The 27,606-nt window shown below is 36.7% G+C and overlaps 1 protein-coding gene across 1 annotated transcript in view; it reads left to right on the top strand.

Moving 5' to 3' along the window:
* Positions 1–27,606, top strand: part of ADGRV1 (adhesion G protein-coupled receptor V1) — a 565,763-nt gene that overhangs the window by 28,074 nt on the left and 510,083 nt on the right. Inside the window, exons 2-9 of the mRNA XM_060009164.1 lie at positions 12,315–12,499; positions 14,731–14,880; positions 15,969–16,064; positions 18,812–18,916; positions 20,321–20,434; positions 22,709–23,274; positions 23,648–23,918; positions 24,288–24,617. Of these exons, the coding sequence (XP_059865147.1) occupies positions 12,315–12,499; positions 14,731–14,880; positions 15,969–16,064; positions 18,812–18,916; positions 20,321–20,434; positions 22,709–23,274; positions 23,648–23,918; positions 24,288–24,617 (1,817 nt within the window). The remainder of the gene's footprint in view (positions 1–12,314; positions 12,500–14,730; positions 14,881–15,968; positions 16,065–18,811; positions 18,917–20,320; positions 20,435–22,708; positions 23,275–23,647; positions 23,919–24,287; positions 24,618–27,606) is intronic.

The raw sequence follows: 27,606 nt of genomic DNA, 5'->3' as shown, positions 1-27,606 counted from the left end.
AACTAAAGGCTTTTTTTCCCCCTTTTTTCTTTTTTTTCCCCATATATTGTTTAGCTCACACAATTCAGTTTTGTTTCAAACTTAATAAGTGAAAGGGATTAACAGAAAACAGAATGTTATGAACAAAATTAAATAAAAGCCTACTTTTTATTAAAACAAAAGTAAAAATGATAATAAAATTTTAAAAAACCTCCCTTCTGCTTGGAAACAAGAGAAAACCCAGCTCTTCTAAGTAATCCTTGTTTTACCGAGGAACTAATATCTGCAGTAACAAAATTTTTACAATATCATAACAGCAAAAACTTAGCTTATCAAAACCTATGAGATGCAGCCACAGCTATTCCTGTAGCAAAACCATAGCTGTAGAGGCTAAGGAGTAATGAAAACTAAAATAATTTTTAATTTATGAATCTTAAAAAAAATACTATAATAAACCAGTCAGGAGAGAAATTGATAAAGATTAAAGAAAAAATAGGTGAATTCAAAAACAGAAAATTTGTGGACTTGGTAGATAAATGCAAGGTCAAATTAGCCAGATAAAGTCAGTAGACTTATTACTTCATTTTACAGATGAGGAAAGTAGACTCAAAAGGGTAAGTGACTGCCTGAAGTGGCTCAAGAGTTTTATTAACAGAAGCAGGAATGAGCTTATGCACATATAACTTCAAAGAAATTGAGGAGCAAAATCTGAAATTGTTAATTAACCAACCATTTGGCTACATATCTCCATAATGACCCTATATTTTATTCTATTAGACTTCCATATGTATCCCTGAAAGATACCTATCTTCCAAGGATACATATGGAAGTATCTGCATCTTTCAATTAGATTCCATAGACAAGTTATTACAGATTTACAATACTATATCTAGAAAATGTTTTGATGCTTGATTTAGTTTTTTTTTTTTTTGCGGTACGCGGAACTCTCACTGTTGTGGCCTCTCCCATTGCGGAGCACAGGCTCCGGACGCGCAGGCTCAGCGGCCATGGCTCATGGGCCCAGCCGCTCTGCGGCACGTGGGATCCTCCCGGACCAGGGCACAAACCCGCGTCCCCTGCATCGGCAGGCGGACTCTCAACCACTGCGCCACCAGGGGAGCCCTGATGCTTGATATAGTTTTTAATAAGTGGATGGATGGATGAAAGGAAGTTGAACTTGTTTGATTTAAAGGAAAGCAATAAGAAGCTTAAAAAATAAAAGGGTAGTTGTCTGCACATAGTGACATCCTTCCAAAGAGTATAGTATGGAAAGGGGCAGAGGCAGGGGCTAGTAACTATGCAGTGGAGAATCTGACAAATAGTACCTCAGTCAGGCGATCAAGGGTGGCAGCAGCAGTGATGTCATTTTGATAGAATGTACCTTGGACACCATGTGATGAGAGTGTCACTATGTCTGAAGTCTTCCCCATAACCCCAGTCTAATCATGAGAAAGTCATCAGAGGAATTTCAGTTGAAGAACATTCTACAAAATACCTGGCCAGTACTTTTCAAAACTGCCAAGGTCGTCAAAAATAAGAAAAGTCTGAGAAACTGTCACAGCCAAGAGGAGCCTAAGAAAACATGACCACTAAATGTAACATGGTACCCTGGATGAGATCCTGGAACAGAAAAAAGACATTCGGTAAAAATTAAAGAAAATCAGAATAAAGTGTTGACTTTAATTAGTTAAAATACGTGTTTTGTTTTTCTATTTCATTATGAAAATGATTAATATTTATTTAGAAACCATGATATAAAGTCATGGTGATGACCCAGCAGAAGCCAGGTGGTTAAAGGCGTGTAGTGTTTAAGCCTGAAGATATCACTGGGCTCTGGCATAAAGCGGCTGTGGCAGGGGTTTTGACCTCAAGACACCGTCAGGGCCTCTTGGTCTGTCTTCTGTTTTTCTACCCTTTTTTTTTTTCCTCAGGAGGAACCTCACTTTACTACAGATAGAATACAAACCAATTCTTCTAACTCTGAAAAGTACTCTCTTTCTGGGTTGATAGGTTGGACCAGGAGGGTGGGCATTTCCCACGTTCCCAGACCTCCCTTCTACCTATGCTTCCCATGCCAGGTACAGTGTTGTAGAGGTAAGTTGATACTGTGGTTCAAGTTTTGCAGGTCATCCAGGAACATCAGGAACCCCATTATTTTGTTCTTCAAATACTGTGTTGCAGTTCATTCCGCTTCTGACCTTGAAGTTAGAACCCATGATGGGTTTTCATTGTGCTTTTTGAACTTTCCTAGGTTCTCAACGTTTGCATTTACCACAGACATCCTCCTTTCATTCTGTTGTTGCTGCTGTGAGGGTGAGTGGGTGGGAGGATGGGCTTTGCACGGGCAGTCTAGGATACCCAATCTATTTCCTTTGGTCTCTTGACCATATGGATGTTGAAGGCCTAGAGCCTGGGATCTGGCACTTGGTGGCATGCTGGGATGATTTCCTTCCCCTGAACCTTACAACTACCCTAGTGCTGTAGCTGTTCTTTTTTCCTCCCTTTAACAGTTGAGGGAACTTGAGGCCCAGAGAAGGGAATTGATTTGTCCAAAGTCACCCAGCTGGGAAGATGGTTGAGACTAGAGTAGAGCCCATGTCTGACTCCAGAGCCAGTACTTACCTCCTGCTTTAGAGGCATCTAGGGGCTCATAACCCCCAGAGGCCTTGGCAGTGTCCAGCTACAGGCTTCATAGCATCTATAGCAGGATCTTCAGGTATAACAGGAATGCTTTCCCGTTGTCTTATAAAATCAAATTCCTGAAACTGCAGGGAGGCAGTCTGCAAAGTGTGTGAGTGTGTGTATCCATATGTATGTGTGGGCACACACTTGTGCTTGTTTTTCTACCTTTGATTGGCATAAATAGTCTGAGGAGACATTGGCAGGGTACTGGAGAGCAAATTGTCTGTCTAAATAACAGCTGCTGGACAGATCCAGCCAATTGATGTCATGTAAAAATGTGGACTCAGATTTGCCAGTTCTGTAATTTTTCAAAATAGTCTAGAAATCCATTTTTTAAAATGCAAAATCTTCACATTTGATCTTGGCAAAAATTCTTGCAGTATTATTTTGTAAACACAGTTTAGACTAAAAAACACACATCTCTAGGCTTCTTTGGGTTGAAACCTCTGGGTTTATATCATGAACCTCTCTCCCTTACCTGCCATGAGTGCAAATAATTCATTTAGAAAATACAAGCACCTACCTGCTCAGTAAAAAAGTTGATATTCATTAACTAGGTACAGAATAGAAAGAAACTCACACAAAGTGAGTAAGAGAACCTTTCCCCACCTTTTTTCTTTAGGTTAATACTGAATCTAAGAGGAAAGATGAGAACTATTAGAGCTCTCATAGTGAGATCTTAATTTCAAGAAAATTACTCTTGTGACTTTTGTCTTTGAGTTCTATGAAGAATTAAAAATCGTATTTGTAGAGAGTTATGGGTGGCAAAAATCTATCTTTAAATTCTCGTAACCTCTTTTCATAATTTGAGAAATGGTTTATAGATTGTTTTGGAAGATGGAGGGGTGCCATCTAATGGTGGTTCAAGAAACCTTCCTTTAGACACAGGATCCTTGTATTTCAAAGGAGCAAAAAGGCAAGTATGTCTTACTGCTCCTTGACAGCTGCCTTTCACACACTCAGATTTGGCGGCTGCGTGAACATATCTTGACTTAATTTATTGCTTCTGAGTTTGTCTCAAAGGGTTTAGTATAGTGAATCTTTCATTTTGCGTTTTGCCAAAGTGGCGTTGAGAGAGCACAGTTGAAATCCATAATCTTCTAGAGCTCCACATATGTGCTCTAGAACTGAAGCATCTCTACACTGTTCATCCTTTTTCCTTGATGGGCATTTGTAATCCAGATATGAGCAGCTTGAATGGTTTTTGTGATATGCTTATTTGGTGACTTATGAAAATGAGAGTACATGATCTCGTGGAAAATGAAGAAATTTTACATAGAAGATAGATTCCAGAGTAAATACCAAAGCAACTTGGAGGTAACAGAGACTATAAAGAGAATAGAAAATTTTAAAAAATAAGTACTTTCTGAAAGGTAAAAGAACGTTTAATGGGATAAAGGAAGAAGAACAGGATACCACTAAATTCTTAGAAATTGAAAACAGAGGGGCATAAATTAAAAAAAATTAGTAGAAGAATTGAAATTTAATGATGAATTAAATTCTCTGAAAGGGCAGAAATCAAAGGATTGGAAATTAGAATTAAAGATTAGAAAATCAGAGGGTTAGTCAGAGAATACCAATATCAAATAATAGGAGTTTTAGGATGAAAGAACAGTGAAAATGGAAGGAGGATAAATCATTGTGAAATAATATAAGAAAAATTTCCAGGTCTGAAGGATGTGTGTCAGATTGAAAGGAACTGACTGAGTGCTTAGCCAAATGGACAAAAATAAACCCATTCCAAGAAAAATCCTCTGCAATTTCATAACACTTTTGGACAAAGAGGAGAACATTCCAGAGAGGGGATGACACAAATATGCAAACACATATAATACTTCAGAATCAGAATGATTTTGGATTTCTTAACAGCAACACTGTTCCATTGAAAACAATGGAACAAGTCTTTCAAAATAATGAAAGGAAACTGTTTTTACCTAAAATTCTATACCCAGTGAAAGTATTAAGTGGAAGATTAATATTACGGTAATTTCTAATATGCAAAACCTAAAACATTTATCTCTACACACCCTTTCTTGGGAAGTTACTGGAGGATGTTCTCCATCAAAACAAGGGAATAAACCAAGTAAACCAAAAAAGAGGAAAACATGGAATCAGCAAACAGGACATCAAACACAGGGAAGAATCAAAGGGAATCCCAGGATGATGTTAAAGGGGATCTCAAGATGACTCTTGTGTTTCAGGTGTAGAGATCATGCTTAATGTAGGTCTTAATTAACGTAGGTTTTATAATGTGTGATCTAGGAAGGTGCAGGTTTCCAGATTTGTGTCTACCATTCCCTAGAGGGTGAATTGATAGGTATAGTAAAAGTCAGCAGAAACCATCATTTTATTGATGAGATCTACAATATTGACGGGGATGTAGTTGAGACGATAAATATGTTTCCATTATGAATGTCTACATCGAAGCCTAGTATTTACCTCTCTGTTAACCACTGTCTTGAAAAAATGTGTTGATTCCTGTAGTCTGTATGTAGAAGAAAACAGAATTCATTGCAGGCATTTTCTCCTATAGACGTACATTTTTTTTTTTACGTGGACCATTTTTTTTTTAAAGTCTTTATTGAATTTGTTACAATATATCTTCTGTTTTTATGTTTTTGGTGTTTTGGCCACGAGGAGGCATATGGGATCTTAGCTCCCCAACCAGGGACTGAACCTGCATCCCCTGCATTGGAAGGTGAGGTCTTAACCACTGGACCGCCAGGGAAGTCCCTAGACATACATTTTAATACGTGTATAATAGATTCTCTCATGAGAGACAGACGACATTGATAACTGTAATGGACTGTGGGTAGAAGAGGCATTTGGCAGGTGGGGGCTGGTGTGAGGGAGACTGACTTTTTATTGTTTAATTTTTGTTCCTTTTTAATATTGTACCACCTCTACGTATGTTAAAGATGAATAAAAATATATTCCTTAAAATTGCGAAGTAAGTAAAAAATAAAGGTAAGAAACATCATTTATAGTCTGAATAACTATGAGACTATTCCCTTTATCATTTTTTTTTTTAAGATTTATTTATTTATTTGGCTGCGTTGGGTCTTCTTTGCTGTGCGTGGGCTTTCTCTAGGTGCGGCCAGCAGGGGCTACTCTTCATTGCGGTGTGCGGGTTTCTCATTGTGGTGGCTTCTCTTGTGGCGGAGTACGGGCTCTAGGCGTGTGGGCTAGTTATGGCATGCAGGCTCAGTAGTTGTGGCTCACGGGCTCTAGAGCACAGGCTCAGTAGTTGTGGCACACGGGCTTAGTTGCTCCGCGGCATGTGGGTCTTCCCGGACCAGGGCTTGAATCCCTTTCCCCAGCATTGGCGGGCAGATTCTTAACCACTGCGCCACCAGGGAAGTCCCTCCCTTTATCATTTAAAAGTATTTAGCATTTCCTCAATTTGTAACATTAGATTATTTTGCTTTTGAAAGTTGCACATTTAAATTCTATTTTGGTATGGAAGAAGGAAACGGCTAATTTTTTGTAGTACTCGCCAAATACCAGTAACACAGATTAAGAATTCTTAGAGGCTGAATAATTGATGATATGAATGATGAAACTTCTCTTGTTCCACAGGAGTAATTCTATAGTTTTAGAATGCTCTTTAGTAAATGTAATAGAATTCAAGTAATTCTAAACTTGAAAACCTTGCTCCATTAGGATCATATTTTCAGTATGAATTACCTGGTGGTCACACCGTGGGAAGATGCTTGCTATGGCATTGACAAGGCAACAGCTGAAGCTGAAAGGTCAATGTATCTCTTCAATTCATCACTAGTAATGTTTGTCTTTTCACCTTCTCCTGTCATTCACAGAGGTTGTACAGTTTTTATTGTGAAACTTAAAAAGACCAAGTTAACTTTCACATTGATGAAGGGTTATGTATGAAAGTTGATCACTTCAAAATCATCAAAATCAGTTGAATTCTCCTGTTTTTCTTTACACTGTCGTCTATTGGGTTCTGATTCTCATTTATATATTTTATTCTATTTTGTTTATACAGACTTATCGAAACTTAAAGTAGAAGACTATTCCCATTTATTCAAAATATAGTATACTTGCTACCTTTCCTGAGGTACCTATTAATAAGAGGCAAGGTGGGAGGAAGGTAATATCCTAGATAAACAGAATTTAGAATTCAGTGATTATTATAACTTATTGTGGGGGCAGGTATTTTTTTATAAATGAAATTTAGTATGTTTCTGTGCTAAGTAATACAAGTGAGGAATGAAATTAGCAAATACCAGTAGATTTTTAGAAGGGAAGAAGAGCTAGGCATCAAGGGAAAAAAGCAAGAGAAAGGAATTAATGCCTGGCTAATTTGAAGAAGCATGATATTGGGGTTCCTTAGGACAATCAGAAGGGCATTAACTTTTTCAGAATGCTGAATCAGTGTGGTATACTCCTGTCCTGCTTTGTTCTATTGTGAAAGCATTTTTGGTTTGTCTGTGTGTCCTAAATTTCCTCACTAGTAATTGTCCATTTCAAGGTGGAGGAGATAATATTGTAGATGGTGGTAATAATTGCATGAGAACAGGAAAGATAGCTGGTGTGGTGTCCTTTCACAAATGTTTAGAAAAGACCGTGGCTGTTGAGTGTGAGAGGGGAGGAGGAGGGATCTTCCACTTGGTGTATCCTGACATGAGTTCACAATATTACAGGTTTGAATTTAATGGATAAATGTTGATGCTGGAAGTGACCGAATATCCAAACCAAGCTGGCTATAGCAGAAAATGTAATTTATTGCCTCAGCAACTGAAAAGGCAAGGGTAAAACTGGATTCAGGAACCTGAGCTCGATTATCAAGACTTGGCTCTTCTCCACCTCTTAGATCTGTCTTTGGCTGTGTTGGCTTCATTTTCAGACTTCAGAGAAAACTGGCCCCAATCAACATGATCCTGAGTCCAGCAGTAGAGGGAATCTGCTTCTTTATGCTTAAGCAAAAGTCTCAGAATTGTCTTTAAAAATTTTTTTTTAAATTTTATATTGGACTATAGTTGATTTACGAGGTTGTGTTAGTTTCAGGTGTACAGCAAAGTGATTCAGTTTATACATATACATATATCTATTCTTTTTCAAGTTCTTTTCCCATTTAGGTTATTACAAAATATTGAGCAGAGTTCCCTGTGCTATAAACTAGGTCCTTGTTGGTTATCTATGTTATATGTAGCAGTGTGTATATGTTAATCCCAAACTCCTAATTTATCCCGCCTCCCCCAGCCTTTCCCCTTTGGTAACCATAAGTTTGTTTTCTAAGTCTGTGAGTCTGTTTCTGTTTTGTAAATAAGTTCATTTGTATCATTGTTTGTGTTTTAGATTACACATATAAGCGATATCATATTATATTTGTCTTTCTCTGTCTGACTTACTTCACTTGTGTGATAATCTCCAGGCTCCATGTTGCTGCAAATGGCATTATTTCATCAGAATTGTGTCTTGTTGGCTTTGATGGCCGATCTAAATCCTTTGCCCACCCCTGTGAGTATCTTGGAACCAAGGGCCATCTCTTGTGGGTCTTTGTGTCCTCAGTGATTAGCACAGGTGTTATACAGTGTATAGTAGGCACTCAGTATACAGATGTTATACCAAACTGTAAGCTGCTCTTCTGAAAGCAACCAGTTTGCATTGTTAGAGCTGTTCTAATATATTCCTGATTTTAGTTTTGAAGTAATTTTTGTAGAATTAGGTGACTAGTTGGTTAGGCTGAATATGCAAGAACCTGAGACTTTGTGTCTGCATGCTATCAGGACTCTATGCAAACTTCATAGTGTAATCCAGGAAATAAGAAAGTAACCTAAATCTCATATTGTTTTAACACAATAAGAGATTGATTAAGAGATAAGAGATCTACTGGCAGGAACAATTTTCATTTTTTTTTTTTGAATCATGCTGATCAGGAGTGGGAGGTGTGAGGGTAACATGGGTGATAGCTGGAAATGAGAGGATTTGAATATTGGAATATCATGCCATTGCAGAGCAGAGGAATGATTCAGTGAAGCTAAAATTATTCTTTCACAATTGTGACAGAATATGAATTAAGCACATAATGATATTTAAACATATGTGGTTTGAAATTCATTTCATAGAGACGTTTAAAATAGGTGGTCTTGTGGGTCATGTAAAACATTCATTAAATCTAATAAGAGAAAAGTGACCTGAAATAGACGTAAGATTTATGTGTTGTGTCAGTTACTAATGCCTAGTTTTCTGAGTTTAATAAAGGGAATTCCAAAGACTAGATTTTTAGTATGATAGAGGAAAATGTACCTAGTTACCCTAAAAAAGAAACTATTCAGCATTTGTGTAATTATGCCTGTCTTCTAATGGGAACTTCACTTTCAAAGCTTTTTCTTCATCTTCTAACTTCTATTGAATGCCAACTTTGCCTCAACAACTTTTCTTACAAGTTGAAAAGATGAAAGCAGAGGAGATTCAGTTATCAATGATGTCACAGAATTTGAGGCATTTCCAGTGATGCTTGTTTGTTCATTTTGCATAATCTCAAAACTCACTGATGTGAGTCAATTTAAAATGAGTTTACTGACTTAACCACAAGATCTAATTGCCTGGGAGACTGCAGGAATGCACCATTTGAGCTCATTGGTCCTGACATTAAAAGACGTTAAATATTTAAAGTAGTCAAGAGAACCGTAGTTTTAGTTAAATAAATTTCATGTTTATCAGAATAATAAGGTGCAGACCTTTAGGAGATGCATTAAGTATGCAGTTTTATGGTAGTTTTGGTTATTGTGCATGAGTTTAAAATAATAGAAAGCTTGGAAACATGTAGCATAAATTACCTACCATGTTATTAAAGACAGAGATGTGTGATTTGTAGGAATAATGTGTAAGAGGCAGTCTAGTGTGGTTATGGGTAGAGCGTCTGGAGGTAGACTCCTGGGTTCAAATCCTGCGTAGCCACTTACTTAGCTAAGTAACACTGCCTGTGTTAACTAATCTGTCTGTGACTTAGTTCCCTGAGCTATAGAATAGGGTTAATGATATCAGCACCTTCTTCACAGATGTGTTGTGAAGATTAATTGTGTTATTGTGTATAAAGTACATAGAACAACACTATATAAGCATCTGCTGTTATGATTTCGTTCTATAGGTCATGACATCTTTTCTTCAGGATATATGGAATCTTAAAATGCTATATAGTAATATGTAGAAAAATATATGAGGACGTCTGCAGTAAGTTCAAGCGTATTGCATTGAAAAATTCAGTAATTAACTTAAAGCTACAAATGTGATCTATTTCATGTCTCCTCCAAGACACATCCCTCGTAATTTCTCACACTCTTGGATAATGTATTTCAAAGGGTGTCTCAAGGATCAGTTGTATTAGAATCGATAGGGCTGTCCGTTAAATGCAGATTCCTGGGCCCCACCCTAAACTCACTGGATCAGAATTTCAGGGTTTGCAAATCAGCATTTTAACAAATGTTGGAGTTGATTGTTATGCATGACAGATTTTGAGAACTTATGTTCCCAGTCATACATGATTTGCCCTTCTCATGCTATAACTCAGTCTCACTTTTTCTTACTTAGAACTTCAGGTGTCATCTTATTTCTCTCAACTCATGGTTCTATTACATCTCATGTTCAAGGATTTGAGATTTTTCTTTCAAAATTGCAACAGACCAAAGTTGTCTTTTTCTTACACATCCAAGGCCTGGGTTGCTACCTCCTCACCCCTCCATTCTGTATTCTCTTTCTTGGCCCTAGTTTCTTTCTTTCCCACTATTTGTCATAAGTGAGATGTAAAATCATCCTGGCTTTAGAATTCCACAAAAGATCTGCAATTGTCTCTGGTTTAGCCCAGAGCTCCCAGTTTCCCACCTTACCTAGGCTTTCCTGTTTTCCTTCTCTTTCATCTTTTTTCTTTCCTTCTCTCTCAGTACACACTCTTGGCTTAGAAGTCGAGGAAGAGTTTGCAGTTGGTGAGGGTGAACTATTTTATTTCTTCGCCCAGGTCCCTTAGCCCCATGGCAGCTTTCTAAGAGAGAAGGCACAGGTGTAAAAAATGCCTCAGTGCTCCAGAATCTCTGTCCCTGTTGGTCTACGTCTGTTTCCTGGACTCTATCTGAACTCTGCATCCCTGTCTATGGATTTTGCAGCCATAAACATGTGAGACATCATTAGGCAATCCCAGACTGCACTGTTTGAATATACTCGACTGAGAAAATTGCATTTTAACCCTAAAATATATCAAGGGCTGGTTTATGTGGTAGTTCCTAAATAGAAAGCTATGTTTCGCCATGTGGAAATGCCAGATACATGAGAATTTTATTACTTCTTGACCAAGGTAAAGATTAATAGGAAGCATTTTGGCTCATAGAGTACATAATGCAACTCTTCTTTAAAACGCATGAACTTGTTATGTTCGTGTGACTGATCACATAATCCTTTGGAATCTTAATGATCCGTGAGATAAATTGTTCACATTTTTAGAGGTACATCTACATTACAAAATAGCAGCTCTTTCGAGAGGCCACTGCACTGTTAGGCTTTTGAAAACTTGAATTACACAGTGTTAAAAGTAGGAACAATATTGATGACTCATAAACACACACATTGTACTAAGAAAACTATAAGAGTTATGGAAAAGAAAAACACTTTGCCAAATTTCCTTAGTTTTAAAGCAACGTGGACATTTTCTAAGAAGTGATATTAGTATTTTAGCCAGGAAAATGGGAGAAATTTAAGTCCTGGAAATTTGTGTGTTCTTTGAAAGGATTAGCATTTCCTTGCAATAACTAAAAAATTAAAAAACATTCTCAAGACAAAACTATGGGAAAAGTAGATATAAACAAGATATAAACTTTTAGCTTCAGCTGCTTTATGTAACAGTTCCAAAAGTTTGCTCATATTTGTATAATCATCAAATAAATAATGTCCCATTAAGATTATCAATCCATTTGGTAATTTTTAGTTTTGACTTGTATTTTACGGTTTGATTTGGGAGAAGATGGGCTTTAACTCAACTTTCATGTTGTTGCTTAGGTTTTACTTAGAATAAATTGGAGGGACTTTTTTTTTAAGATTATTCTTTTTTAAATTAATTAATTTGTTTTTATTTTTGGCTGTGTTGGGTCTGTGTTGCTGCACGCGGGCTTTCTCTAGTTGCGGCGAGCGGGGCCACACTTCGTTGCGGTGTGCGGGCTTCTCATTGTTGTGGCTTCTCTTGTTGCAGAGCACGGGCTCTAGAGCGCAGGCTCAGTAGTTGTGGCACACGGGCTTAGTTGCTCCGTGGCATGTGGAATCTTCCCGGACCAAGGCTTGAACCCAGCTCCCCTGCGTTGGCAGGTGGATTCTTAACCACTGCGCCACCAGGGAAGCCCTGGAGGGACAAATTTTTTTAATAAACTAAATTTAATAGATAAGTTTAAGGCAAGTTATAACTATTATGTTAATATGTAAATTAAAGAACAAAAAGTACTTATGGATAGTAAACAGTACCGAAGAGGGTTGTGATTTTTGACTTATTTCTGTGATCACACATCTGCATTGGGTGGCTTAATATTTGATGGATTTTTATGTCTTAGTTGCTTACTAACTCTTCACTCTTATCTGTAGGTAATGCAACGTAATGAAAATATATTGGATATATTTTGTGAACGAAATCTTTTTTTGTTTTTTCCCTGTAGGGATGCCCTCTGCATCTTTATTAGTAAATCTTCTTTCAGCTTTATTCATCCCTTTTGTGTTTGGAGAAACAGAAGTAAGGTTTGCCGGACAAACAGAATTTGTAGTTAATGAAACAAGTACAACAGTTATTCGTCTTGTCATTGAAAGGATAGGAGACCCAGCAAATGTCACTGCAATTGTATCGGTAAGAAATGACAATAGTTCTGTTTTTACAGAAGTAGATAGGAAATGTTTTAGTTTCAGTGATAAGAATTTTTTAACTCTTTGAGTAGTTCCATTATGATAAACAATTTGCAGATAAACGATTTATTCCTTTTATATCTGTTAGAGGTTTATAGAGTGCTCTAAGGTAGCACGTGCATTTGACAGTAAAGATACAGTATTTTAAAGATATAGGCTGATTATTTTAAAATGTTCATATGTTTATTTTAAAACAAATAAACCCCCAAGATATGAAGAAGTATTTCTAAGTAAAAGAACATTTTATTTTGAATAACTTGAATTCTCATTATCTCTGCTTGGATTTATTACTTAGTATCAGGTGGCTTAGAGAAAATATATGAAATATTTAAATGTAGAGAAATGGCAATTAAAAAAAACCCTTATGTCAGAGAGCTCCTTTTTTGGGAGAAATTAAGTATATTAAGTAGAAGTTAGATGGAATTTGTTAAACTATTGCTCTATCTTGCACACAGTTTAGTTAGTAGATAGATTATATGTACATATATTTGTGTTTAATCAGAAAATCATGTCATGTGACCACTAAGGACATTGATATATTTGAGACCCAAACTACTTGGAATTTTTATTTTAAAAAATAAGTTTTTTTTTTTTTTTTTTTCCGGTACGCGGGCCTCTCGCTGTTGTGGCCTCTCCCGTTGCGGAGCACAGGCTCCGGATGCGCAGGCTCAGCAGCCATGGCTCATGGGCCCAGCCGCTCCGCGGCATGTGGCATCCTCCTGGACCGGGGCATGAACCCGTGTACCCTGCATCGGCAGGCGGACTTTCAACCAATGCGCCACCAGGGGAGCCCCTCAAAATAAGTTTTTAAACAATAGGTTAAATCGTCACATTGGGACACACTGTAAAAAGACACAAAGAAGAAAAACTATCTATGAAAGAAACACAGTATTATAATTTGGTGCATTGCTTTTAGTTTTTAATTTATGACATGTATATATATTTATTGAATTTATTTTTAGTTTGAGTATATATTATATTTAATAACTTTTTACATATAATTTTGATTGTATCGTAATAATTTTTTCAGGTTGCTCTGTCGTATTCACAACTTTTCTTGATGGTGGGGTCATCATTTCCCAGTCATTTCTCAGCAGTTTTTCATAGAGGTTGCTTCCAATTTTTGCTGTTGTAAATATTGCTCTGATGAAACTGTTTACGTACATATCAATTTTTGTATATTTTGGATTGTTAAATGATTTTTTGGGTTGGATTACTGTGGTTTTACTCTTTATTTGTATCAGTGTCTCTTGATATTTAATACTTTCTAAAGAGACTGTGCCACTTTTTGTGTCACTTTTTATATTAAGGTGTGAGAACAAGTTTTCCAACACCCTTAACAACTTACTTGGATTTTTCAAGTATTTAAAACTAACATTATTTTGTAAATGAGAACTAGAAATTGACTACAATATCCCTATAGACATCCTTCATTTTTAGTTTATACTAAATGGTTTTTTTTTTTCTAGTAGCTAAGTTACTCATTTTGGGTTCTTTGGCAGAAGAAATCTCATTTGGATTTGCACAAGAAGTTGCTCCATTATAATTTCATAATTATTGCTCCCGTGAGAATCTTAGCAATGCTGATGTTACAGAATGAGGTCTTAAAAAGTTTTGAGGAAAAATTTATAATGACTAATAACTTGGTATGCTAAAAGAATTGGGTCCTTATTGGTGTTGTGGGAGAATATAAATAAAACTTCAGGTTTAAAGTTTTGGAAAGAGTAGTTTCTTTAAAACTGCTAGGGAAATAATTGATTTTCCTGATGTATTTTGGCTACTTACACCTCTTCTTTGGGAGAGTTTTAACTACAATTTGTCTTCCCTGTTAGGTTTGCTGTAATCCACTTCACATCAATCAAGAGGCAGAGAAAAAAATTTCACATCATTACTTTCCTTTATAATTATTACTTTTCTGTGAGGAATCTAATGATTCCTTTACCTTCTAGAGCGTAAACAGATGTTTTTATATAGAATCATTTCTTCTTATAATGCTTTTTTTAAGGTGATTTTTTTTGGTTGTTAGATATTCGTTTTGTTTTTCCACATCCCGTTTATAAACATCAGTGTCATTTGATGATTCATGTTTGTTTTGCCTGTTAATTGCTCTAATTAGCATCAATTTTGCTTGTCCTGACGCTGTGTTATGTAAGAACTGTGTTTTGCATTTGATAGCTGTATGGAGATGACACCGGTGACTTTTTTGACACATATGCTGCAGCTTTTATACCTGTTGGAGAAACAAATAGGACAGTGTACATAGCAGTATGTGATGATGATTTACCGGAGCCGGATGAAACTTTTATTTTTCACCTAATTTTACAGGTAAGTCCTTTTTTCCCCAGTAAGCTTAAACTCATAAAAATCTTACAATGCTTAAAAATCATTTTCTCTAGAGATGAGCCAATTTAAGTGCCTGGTGGTGGTTTTCATAGAAGCCAGAACTGACAGTCTCTTTGGCAATTCCATGGTCTGGTTATTCCTCAGACAATCTTGTTTAGAAGATTCTACAGCTAGTTTTTGGATTAATTCAGCTTATTTAGGAATTGCCATGACAGATGCTCAGGAAAACCTTGTCTTCCCTTTGGCCCTTTTCTCTTTTATCCCTCTTCTGCTACCAGATGCACAAAGAATGACCGTGACTTCTGAGTTCAAAGGAGAAGGGTACAAAAAGCAGGCTTGGCAGTGGGAGGTCCCTGTGCCTTAGAATAAATTTGGAGCGCCCCTGGGAAAAATGCTTGACTAGCCTAAGGTTTAATTGTCCTTTATGGCTGAGGCAGTGATGGCTAACACTGCTCTACTTAATTTTTCTGAAGTGAACTGAGAATTTTTTTGGAATGACTGGGTTGGTGTGATTAAAATTTTTGTGAAAATGGCACTTGAAGCAGTCATGTATTACTTTTGTAAGACACTCTTTTTTCGTATTTCTTTATGCTGCTATTGAATGTTAATAGAAATGTAGCAAACTCTTCCCATATTTATTAGAAAAATTGCTTTAATATTTTAGCTTTAATTTGGTTCTATGATTTATGGAATAACTAATTCTTAAGTTTCAGTACCTTCTATAGTGTAAGAAAAAATCACATATGAATAGAATTTCATACTGTTACTTAATTCTCTGTTATATTGGTAATGAAATTAGAATATATTACTAGCCAGTGATTATTTATATTTATAACAATTTATATTTTAATAGTGATTAATGGTTTTCAAAACTCTTTTGAAGAATTCTTGTTTAGAACTTAACCACGTTGACTTAGTTTTAATGTATTTTCTTAATCTGTGCATTAAAAATATACTTGTATTTTTATTCATATTCTGAATGATTACATAAAGACCAAAATCCTTTTAAAATAATCTCTTTTTTCCTCTTATGTTTAATTGCTTAATTTACTTTTGGGCTTTTATTTTAGAAACCTTCAGCAAATGTGAAGCTTGGATGGCCAAGGACTGTTACTGTGACAATATTGTCAAATGACAATGCATTTGGAATTATTTCATTTAATATGGTATGGTTATAATTTTTTTTTTTTTTTTCGGTATGCGGGCCTCTCACTGTCGTGGCCTCTCCCTTTGCGGAGCACAGGCTCCGGGCGCGCAGGCTCAGTGGCCATGGCTCACGGGCCCAGCTGCTCCGTGGCATGTGGGATCTTCCTGGACCGGGGCATGAACTCGTGTCCCCTGCATCGCCAGGCAGACTCTCAACCACTGTGCCACCAGGGAAGCCCTATGGTTATAATTTGATGAATCTTGTGGTTGCTTAGATAACCGTCTATTAAATTTTGTGATTACTTTCTATGCTACCTAGAATCATCCTGTCTTTTGATATATAAATAAAATTTGGTCTAACTCCATCTGTATTCCACATTCTGTAGACTGTCCTTTTGTTTTACCTAAGATTTCTGTGAAATGAGGGGACCCCTATGATCGTGGTCATCTCTTGCCCTAATCTCTTTCTGCTGATCATTTCACCTGACTCATTTGTTTACCTCCTCTGGTGGTCTCTAACTCACATGTTGTCCTTGTCAGTTTGGTCTGCTATAACAAAATACCATAGACTGGGTGGCTTAAAAACAACAGAAATTTATTACAGTTATGGAGGCTGAGAAGTCCAAGATCGGGGCTTTAGCAGATTTGGTGTTTGGTGCAGGCTGACTTCCTGGTTCATAGACGGCTGTCTTTTTGCTGTGTTTTCATGTGGTGGAAGGGGCAAGAGAGGTCTCTGGGGTCTCTTTTATAAACATACTAATCCCATTCATGAGGGCTCTGCTCTCATGACCTACTCCCCTCCCAAAGGCCCCAACTCCTAATAACATCACTTTGGGGGTTAGGATTTGAACATGAATTTTGGGGGGACACAAACATTCAGTCTGTAGCAGATGTAACACAGTTCCTTGTGCTTGATGTCCCCAACTGGCACTTCAAAAAGCATTGTCTCTTAGCCTCCTCTGAAAGTTTAGAGTGATTCTAGACAAGAAAAATATATTGAAAGAACACTGAAAAAACCTATAGTAAACTTACAATTGAATAGCAGATGTTATAGCTGTTAAATATAGTTATTCTATATTTATTCCCTACCCTGAGATTTTCCTATTAATTACTATTTCTTGAAGGTTAAAACTCCATGTCATCTTCCTCAGTTTTGCTCAGCAGTTCATTTTTTTCTCCTTTATCACCAAATTCCTGTGTCCCTGGCCAGTCCTGTGTTCAGAGGGTTTTGTTCTTTAGAAAAAAACACACAACACAGGTCCCCCCCACCTTTGAGAGAAATTGTTTTCAGCTCTGAAATAAAAGGAAATTTATCTCAAGTAAAATTGGATATTGCAAGTAAGTTTTAGTCTACAATAAACTTCCTGGTGTGGAGTCTTTTTGAATCATGTTATTAATTATCATTATTAAAAGGTAATGTGACACTCCCCAGCTTTTTATTTATTTTCCAATTTAGATTGCTACTTCAGTTGGTGTATTGTGTGTCATTTTCTTAGCACCTTGAATTATCTTTGAAACAAGGTGAGCTTTAGATAAATATGATCTTTATAGTTGCAGTATCTTTATTAAAATGGATATGTGAATAATGCCAAGGTAGTAGACGTTTTGTAACTTCCATTATATCAACATTTACAAAAATTAATTAATTAATCAATCGCTTCTATTTGAATGATCTGGAATTTTTAGTTAATTATGAACTAGGCTCCCTTAATTGCTTAATTTTTCTCCCTACTTCTTTTCCTCTACACTCACTCCCAACTTTCATCCCGCACCTCATACTGACTTGTTTAAAGGTTTCTTTCCTTCTTTCTTTTGACATTAAATTAAATATCTTAGCCGCTGGGAGTGAGTCCTAGTCTCTAGCATTTGTCCTAGGTCCCTGAGTGTTGTGATCTCAGAGCTGCCAGGAAGCCTCTGACTAGGCACCTGCCCTGTGTGATTAAAATTAAACTAAGTAACTGTTGAGCTCACAGTCGTTACTACATAGGCTGGCTTTGTTTTCCAGACTGCATGATGATTATATCGATGATGAAGGTAACGATGATGATGATAACAATTATAGCCAACATTTGCTGGGTCCTCACTGTGTGACATGTACTAGGATAAGCACTTAGACGTGCATTATTGACACCTCATCGCAACTGTTTGAGACAGGCATTCCTATTCCTGTTGATGGATGGGGATACTGAGACTTAGTGTCACCTGCGGCCTTAGCTAGCGTGTACCTGCCCACTCATCTCTTCTACCCTGCCATGCCAACACTGTGCAACATTTGAAGTTCTGGCTTTTTCTTCCCCTCAGTGATCATGTCCTGAAAAAGTCATTAGCAGATGTCTGTTTTCAGTGGCTAACTGACCAATGAGGAGGGAACAGTGGTTGGGAGCAAGGCTGAACCGTAGTCCCAATGAGCTGCCCTGGCTTGGAGGCACAACTCATTTCTGTGACCTCCTGGGCCCCTGGGAGCATTTGAGTTCATCATCTTTCAATGAGATAATCTTTAAGATTCCTCAGCGGAACAGCTGCTTGTTGCTGGAAGCAGGACAAGAACCTACGTCTTTTGCCTGACTAGTTTTATGTTCCCTTTATACTATTATTTTAACCTTTTAAGCGTTATTAGCTACAGTTAGTGAATGCTAGGAAACCCCACATTTTTAGAGCACAATGTAGATTGATTTGTCTGTGGAAAATTAGGATTTCTAAGGTAACAGTTTGCATGAGCTCCTGTCTCTGAGTGATCAGCACCTAATGGTCTTTGCTCTTCCAATAGCCTTTCTCAATCACAGTGAGTGAGCCCCCGGGCAGAAATGAAACTGTGCCTCTTACTCTCATCAGAGAAAAAGGAACCTATGGGATGGTCAGTGTGACTTTTGAGGTAAGTTTACTCTGAAATCATTTTAAATGGTAACGCTTCAGAGTTCATACCAGATGGCTGTACTTTTAAAATCAAGGTCCTTTGTATAATAAGCATGACTCTTAATGAAAATAAAATAAAAGTAAATACTTTGATCATCTGATAAATTTCATGTTTAATATAAAACTGTTTTCCTTGCTTCTTGGATATACTGTGCTTATGTGAAACACAACATATCATTTTAGATTACAGGATAATAATAAACCACAAATTGAACAATAATGTTAATTCTATAAAATTCATAGAACGTTTATGATAAATCTTTTCAAGGATATAAAATTTTAAAATGCTCATGGGTTCCTTAGGCTTATATAAAATTATTTAATATGTAGTCTTCCCCCATATACATTCCCCATTTTAAAAAATATACTTAATGGATGGTGTTAACAGCAGTTGTACTCCAGAATTTGGAAGAAAATTGGCTGTAGAAATGATGAGGCATCATCAGGTTATAGTGTTTTCAACTCTCTATGGATGTCTGAAGTTATTTTATTAGCTCTTGAGCCTTCTGTTATGTTGAAATAATTACAGCTAACATTTGTGGAGCACTTAATATTGCCGTATACTGTTCTAAGTGCTTTACACTGATTATCGCTGCATGTAAACTGCAACTCTTCCCAGCACTCAATCTCCCTCATGCCCTTTAAAATTTTTTCTCCATAGTACTTACCATCATCGGACACACATTTATTTATCTTCCATTTGTTCCTTTTCATTAAATGTAAGGTCCTGGTGGGTAGAAAGTTTGCCTTGTTCACTGCTGTATCCTTAGTACCTAAAAAAGGGTTAGACACAGAGTACTTAATACTTTTCAAAAGGAATATGATTTTATTAAATATTCATATCTAGCCTGGAAAGTGGACATTATTACGCTCATGTTAAAGATGAGGAAAAAGCTGGACAGAGTTATTAAATACCTTGTCCAAGGTTACACCGCCAGTGGTGGAACTGGTATTTGATTCCGTTACTTAAGAGAGTACACTAATTGTGAATACATTCCGCTCCAGAAAAAGTACTTATAAGTTTTTTGTCAGGTTTAATAGTACGGTTGAGAAAAAAAGAGAAAGCTCTTAGAAACCATGTAGTTTAATGTAATTATAGTCAAGATCTGTAATTATATTACAGGCCTTGACTATCAGTTAGAAGGGCAGACTTAATATAGGTTAGTATCATTCTTCTTCTTATTCTTTTTTTTTTCTTTTTGGTGGAAGTACCAGGATATATTTGTTTATTAAAAATTTTTTTTAAAGTATCATTCCTCTTGCAAAACATTTTTAACTAAATATGTCAGCTGATATCACAATAATGCTTTCTTATTCTTCTGAAATATTTCATGTTTATTGATGGCACTGTGTTTCCTTGCAGGTAGAGGGTGGCCCAAACCCACCTGAAGAAGATTTAAGTCCAGTTAAAGGGAACATCACTGTTCCTCCTGGCAGTGGAACAGTAGTTTATAACTTGACAGTTCTCGATGACGAGGTAGGATGTGTTAAGTGCTTAAAAGGGACAAGGCCTCTCTCTGTGTTACAGACATGTTAGAGAATATTATGTCAAGTATTAAATTATGTTCAGGATTTAAAATTATTCAACATAGTCCTATGTGAAGTTAGTGTATTATGGCCAATTATGCCTTAGCTATAAATATCTCTTTTGAATATATCTTGTTAATATTTATCTTATTTAATTCACATGAAGTTGTGTATCTAAAAGGTGATGAACTTGCATGTAACTGACAACCACACTTAATACAAACATTTAAGCATTTTGTAAACCTTGATGATTGATTTTGCTCGTGATTTCAGTTTTGAGCAGGTACGGTACTACTTACCCAGCATAAATATTTTACTATAAAAGCAAAGAAAATTTGGTTGCATATGATATTCATTTTTTTTAGATATTTTAAATGTTTACATTCATAGGAAGGCTTTTGTTATTTTTAATTTCACATTGAAGCTACCAAGGATTGAGATACATGACACAGCTAGTTTAACTGGTAAGGAAAGAATGAATTTGAACAATATGTACAAGGATGTCCCCCATGAGCTAACCAAAAGAAAACATGACTTTTAATAAAATAATCTTAGTATTATTATTAGTAGTATTACTTAGTAGTATTATCAGAAAAAAAGGGAATAGCTGGGAATTTATCCCCCTACCTTCCCACAAAAAAAATCATGAAACCAAATCACAAGAGAAGAAAAATGAATTAGAAGACATTATTAGAAAAAAGTATTTCTCTTGAAAAAATGAAATATTAGATAGCATTGATAACTCTTAATTCATCTGGTTGTGAAAGCTAACAAAAACCTTTTGTCTATAGATCCTGGAACATTTAACAGGTTATAATTTGGGGGCAATGATTAATTATACATTTTAATTATAAATTTAAAAGATCATCTTCTGAGGATCTACTATACAGCATGGTGACTATAGTTAATAGTATGGTGTTGTATACTTAAAAGTTACTGAGAGTAGGATTTAGGTATTCTCTCCACACACACACACACACACACACACACACACACACAGAGTTAACTATGTAAGGTGATAGATGTGTTAATATCTTGATCTTTGTAATCACAATGTATATGTATATCAAATCATCATGTTGTACCCCTTAAATATATTAGTTATATTTGTCGATTATTCCTCAATAAAGTTGGGGGGAAAAGATCATCAATCAAATCATTACATTTTCTTTTTTGAGATAAATAGCTTTACTTTTTATATTTCTATTGATGGAGGTAAAACTATATATTTTTTCACTTTCAATCATTTATAATGAAGTAAAAACTCAAATAGCACAGTAGAGATAAGTCCTAGGATTTCTGTGTAGTTAAAAAAAAAAAAGTTTCGGGACTTCCCTAGTGATGTAGTGGTTAAGAACCCGCCTGCCAATCCAGGCGTCACGGATTCGAGCCCTGGTCCAGGAAGATCCCACATGCCTCAGAGCAGCTATGCCCATGCGCCACAACTACTGAGCCTGTGCTCTAGAGCCTGTGAGCCACAACTACTGAAGCCCGTGCACGCCTGTAGCCCGTGAACTGCAACTAGAGAAGCCACTGCAATGAGAAGCTTATGCACCGCAATGAAGAGTAGCCCCCGCTCGCCGCAACTAGAGAAAGCCTGCGCACAGCAACAAGGACCCAACACAGCCATAAATGAATAAATTTATTTATTTATTTATTTATTTTTAAAAAGTTTCATTTTAACAGTGTCATCATTTTGCCTAATAGTGACTCTTGTAGCTTGTTCTCTAGAGAGACATGATATGTATTTTGAAAATCATGTGATTGGTATCATATGTTTAAATCTTGAGATAGAAACTGTTTAGAGAGAAGCAAGAATAATTTGACATGATTGAAAACTAACAATTTGTATGTGATGTTAATGTAGTTTTCCAGATTCTTATCTATTATCAGACCTTGAATGCTGCTTCTGACCCTACCCACCTGATGAAACTAGTTTTTACTGTCAGATCTTTAGTTATCTAAAGATTGATCAAGGTTGAAAGCCATTATACTGATACTTGCTTACTTGTTCTTATCATTGCTTTATCTAAAATATGTTGTTTACCTTTGGAAAATATTTTAGTAAATAGACACTGAACAAGCCTCTTTATCTACTCCCTTCAGGTAAAGATTTTTTTATTTCTATGTAATTGCATTGAAACAGAGGGACTTTTCACACTTTGGTTTTTTTGCAGGTGTTTTGGTTATTGATGTTTTACCACTGTTTATATTTCTCTGACAGGTACCAGAAAATGATGAAATATTTTTGATTCAGCTGAAAAGTGTAGAAGGAGGAGCTGAAATCAACACCTCCAGGAGCTCAGTTGAGATCATCATTAAGAAAAATGACAGTCCTGTGAGATTCGTTCAGAGTGTTTATTTGGTACCTGAGGAAGACCACATACTCACAATTCCAGTGGTTCGTGGAAAAGATGACAAGGGAAATATGATTGGATCTGATGAATATGAAATTTCGATCAATTATGTTGTTATAACTGGGAATTCAACAGCACACGCCCAGCAAAATTTAGACTTCATTGATCTTCAGCCAAACACAACTATTGTTTTTCCACCTTTTATTTATGAATCACACCTGAAATTTCAAATAATTGATGATGCCATACCAGAGATTGCTGAATCATTTCATGTTATGTTACTAAAAGATACCTTACAGGGAGATGCTGTGCTATTAGTCCCTTCTGTTGTACAAGTCACCATTAAGCCAAATGACAAACCTTATGGTGTCCTCTCATTCAGCAGTATCTTGTTTGAAAAGACAGTTATAATTGATGAAGATACAACATCAAGGTAGGGTTTATTTTAAATGTTGTATTGCTGCAATTATTTTAATATGTTATTCCAAGATTTAATATTTGTGGTGTTGGACACAGTGCTGAACTGTTAAGTGTATGTGTCATTTCCTTGACCATGGTTTCACTGTTTTTTTTTCTATTTTGGGAGTGATATTTAAATCACATATTTAAATATGCAAGTTAATTCACATTATGGTAGTTTCCTAGGGCACATCTACATATCTACTCCTTCAAATTAAAAACAGTCATTCTTTATGATTTGGATTCTGCTTTTACCAGTGTCTGGTGGCCACCTTGACATTGAAAATGCCCATTTTAAGGGAAATAGAGTGTATTATATGACCATATATATATTTTTTTAATTCTAGATTTGAAGAAATTACAGTGGTTAGAAATGGTGGCACTCATGGGAATATTTCTGTGAACTGGGTATTGACACGGAATAGCAGTGATCCTTCACCGGTAACAGCAGATATCAGACCAAGTTCTGGAGTTCTCCATTTTGCACAAGGGCAGATGTTGGCATCAATTCCTCTTACTGTGGTTGATGATGATCTTCCAGAAGAGGCAGAAGCTTACCTACTTAAGATTCTCCCTCATACAATACGAGGAGGTGCAGAAGTGAGCGAACCAGCAGAGGTAGATCTCTTATTATGCTTTACTTGTGGGAATATTTCTGTGTCATAGAACAGCTGAAGAACTTGACCACACAAAGCACATTTATGTTTAGTTTGATGTGACAGGAAGAGCACTGGTTTTAGAAATGGTGGTTACTTCCCTTGCTGAAGGTTGTCCCTCTGTAAATAAAAAGTTTGCTCTTAAAAAAATTCCACAGAGTTTTCAAATGTGTTTTTGATTCATCTGTTACTCTATTACCTATGAGAGTAATCATTTTTAGATGTGATACATAAGTAAATATTAAAATTCAAAATAGCCTAGAAAATAAACCGTTTGGTAATCTCAGATGTGAGAATTCTGCACTTTAATATTTTATTCCTTTATCTGCAGCTTTTGTTCTACATTCAGGATAGTGATGATGTTTATGGCCTAATAACATTTTTTCCTATGGAAAACCAGAAGATTGAAAGTAGCCCACGTGAACGATATTTATCCTTGAGTTTTAAAAGACTAGGAGGAACTAAAGGAGATGTGAATATGTTTTATTCTGCACTTTATATTCCTGCTGGAGATGTGGACCCTTTGCGAGCAAAAGATGGCATCTTAAATATATCCAGGAGAAGCAGCCTCATTTTTCCAGAACAAAAAACCCAAGTCACTGTAAAATTACCACTAAGAAATGATGCATTCCTTCAAAATGGGGCCCACTTCCTAGTACAGGTATTTGAATGATTAAAATAATCTCAACTTTGGTTAAACTACAAGTGTGCTTATCTGTGTGAGAGAGTTAACCAGTCATTATTTTGCCTTCATTTATATTTTGGATTCTGTTGCTTACTAGAAGTTATGTAGGGAGTCCAAAGAGAGCCTGTCTGCCCCAACACATATAAGGATGAATAAAACAAGGATTATACTAAAGTCTGTTTTAATCATGTGATAATAAAAGTAGATCAGACATGAAATGTAGGTCAGAATATAATGGATGATGTAATGGAGAAATTCATGAACTGTGAGTAGGGGAGGGCCAGGAGAGAGTGAGCCATTCTTTTGAGTTGATTTAGGAAAATTTGACGTAGGAATATAGTTTGTAGAATAAATATGTTTTTCATGATGGATGCTGCAGGGAAAGCATTCCAGAAATAAAAAAAGCAATATGAGAGAAATTGTGTATATAACTTTAAATAGTATACTAAAAAATCTATTAACTGTAGATAGAATCTATGGACTTCTATCTACTTAGTAAGAAGAAATAAGGGCCCTATATTTCTCCATCTTATCTCTTTTATTTCTTAACTTTTATTAACCAGAGCATATTTTTATTGCCAAAGTTTGAAACATCTGTACTTATTTATGCTACCATGGTTATGTTTTCCATATGGTTGGTATTGGTTGATTTTGAAAATTAGAAAGCAATAAAGGGTGCTTATCAAATTTTGGTTATGTAAATAAATTTAATGCAGAATCAGATAGTATGAATAGATCAATGAAGAAAGAATGTATGATCTATGTCACCATACATTTTGCTAAGTGGAATATATATGAAATGAAATCTCATATTCCATTAATTTCTTTGAATAGTACTGCATTTAAATTTGTTTCATATTTTCGCCTAGACTTTGTTTTATACTTTATTATTGCTTTCCTTTTATTTATTTATTTATTTTTGGCTGCACTGGGTTTTCGTTGCTGCACGCGGGCTTTCTCTGGTTGCGGCGAGTGGGGGCTACTCTTCCTTGCAGTGTGCGGGCTTCTCATTGCGGTAGCTTCTCTTGTTGTGGAGCACGCTCTCTAGGCACACGGGCTTCAGTAGTAGTTGTGGCATGCGGGCTCAGTAGTTGTGGCACACGGGCTTAGTTGCTCTGCGGCATGTGGGATCTTCCCAGACGAGGGCTTGAACCCGTGTCCCCTGCATTGGCAGGCGGATTCGTAACCACTGCACCACCAGGGAAGCCTTGCTCTTTTTTATATGCCATTCTTACCAAATTAGGTCTTCCACCTGTCTTAGATGTGTTGAATGCTGAGTTTAGCTGTACCAACTGCTTTCTTCACTTGCTTCACGCCTGCTACTTGGGACTGTTTTTTTCTGAACTCCTCAGTTTTCTTGATTTCTTACCTTTTACTTCTTGGATTGTGTTTTAGTTTTTTTTTTTTGCGGTACGCGGGCCTCTCACTGCTGTGGCCTCTCCCGTTGCGGAGCACAGGCCCCGGATGCGCAGGCCCAGCGGCCGTGGCTCACGGGCCCAGCCTCTCCGTGGCACGTGGGATCCTCCCGGGCCGGGGCACGAACCCGTGTCCCCTGTATCGGCAGGCGGACTCTCAACCACTGCGCCACCAGGGAAGCCCTGTGTTTTAGTTTTGTTGAAATATATCTATCCTCAAATACATGTGCAGAAAAAGTATGTGCAAGGTAAACTTTTTGAGTCTTTGAGCACTGAAAGTGAAATTTCATACATTGATAACTGGCTTCGTAGAATTTCTAGATTAAAGTAACTTCTTCTTCAGAACTTGAAAGGTATTGCCTTTTAGCTTCCAGAGTTGCGATTAGAAATTTGAGGGGAAAGAAATAATTTACCTTTAGGTTAACTTGCTCTTTATCTCTGAAAGCTTTTTTTTAAATCTTGGCATTCTGAATTTCTCAGGGCTGTGTCGTACCTTGCTTAGCACTTGGTGGGGTGGGCCCTTTTATTTTGAAGACTTTTGTCTTTTTTTTGGGCTAAGTCACTGCTCACGCTTGTATGGTTTGTGCATTAATTGCGGACTCCTAGTGGAGGTGTCTAGTGAGTGGCCCGTTATGGGGATATATGATTTGTCGGTACGTAGGGATGCCTTTTTGCAATATGCCTACATATAGGGAGACCTTTTGTCAGCATTCCAAAAGCTTTGTGGTGGGAGATCTGCTTTTCACCTTTATTATTATAACTATTATTATTATTCTATTGTGTCTCCTCGAAATGGGGAAATTATGATACGATGCATCCTTCTGTCTATGAGGATAACCCACTTTTATGGAGGACCCTTGAATTCTCTTCTTGGGGTGATGGGTGAACAGAACATGGTGTCATTCACAGTTGTTTCCATTCCCCCTGCAGCTTGTGGAATGCTCTTATGAGGTGACTGGCCAAATGGTGGGGGATCTGGGTCTGTGAAGTGGAATTGAGCAAGTGGTCAAGCCCATGGCCCTGACCCCATTGAGCAAGAAGTTAAGGCAATTAGAATGCTGCCATCAGAGCACATTTAGAGAGATATTTAGAAAATTTTAAAAAGCTTTAAGTTTGACCTTCTAAAAAACATGTCATAACTTACTTTTTAAAGTTGGTCCTTTTAATATATGGAAATACATACTAATTTCACCAGTTTGCAATTAGGGTAGCATTTCCCAAACTTAGGAATTCTCAGGTGCCTCTGGGAGATTTAAATAACTTGCTGAGAGGAGTGTCAGAGTTTATTGTGGGTTTTTGTGGTTTTTTTTTTTTTTTTTTTGGCATCAGTGCTCTCCTTTGCCTTCTCTGTGGTTGGTGTCCTCTGTATTCAGAGCATTCTTATTAGTAGACATTGTCTTGGTCAGTTCGGGCTGCTATAAAGACTACCACAGACTGGGTGGCTTAAACAACGGACATTTACTTCTCACAGTTCTGGAATCTGGGAAGTCTGCGGTAAGAATGCCGGCATGGTGGGGTTTTGGGGAGAGCCCTCTTCCTGGTTTTCAGAC

The sequence above is a fragment of the Delphinus delphis genome, chromosome 3 (assembly GCF_949987515.2).
Source record: "Delphinus delphis chromosome 3, mDelDel1.2, whole genome shotgun sequence".
Taxonomy (NCBI): domain Eukaryota; kingdom Metazoa; phylum Chordata; class Mammalia; order Artiodactyla; family Delphinidae; genus Delphinus; species Delphinus delphis.
This window is presented reverse-complemented; position numbering and strand designations above follow the sequence as displayed.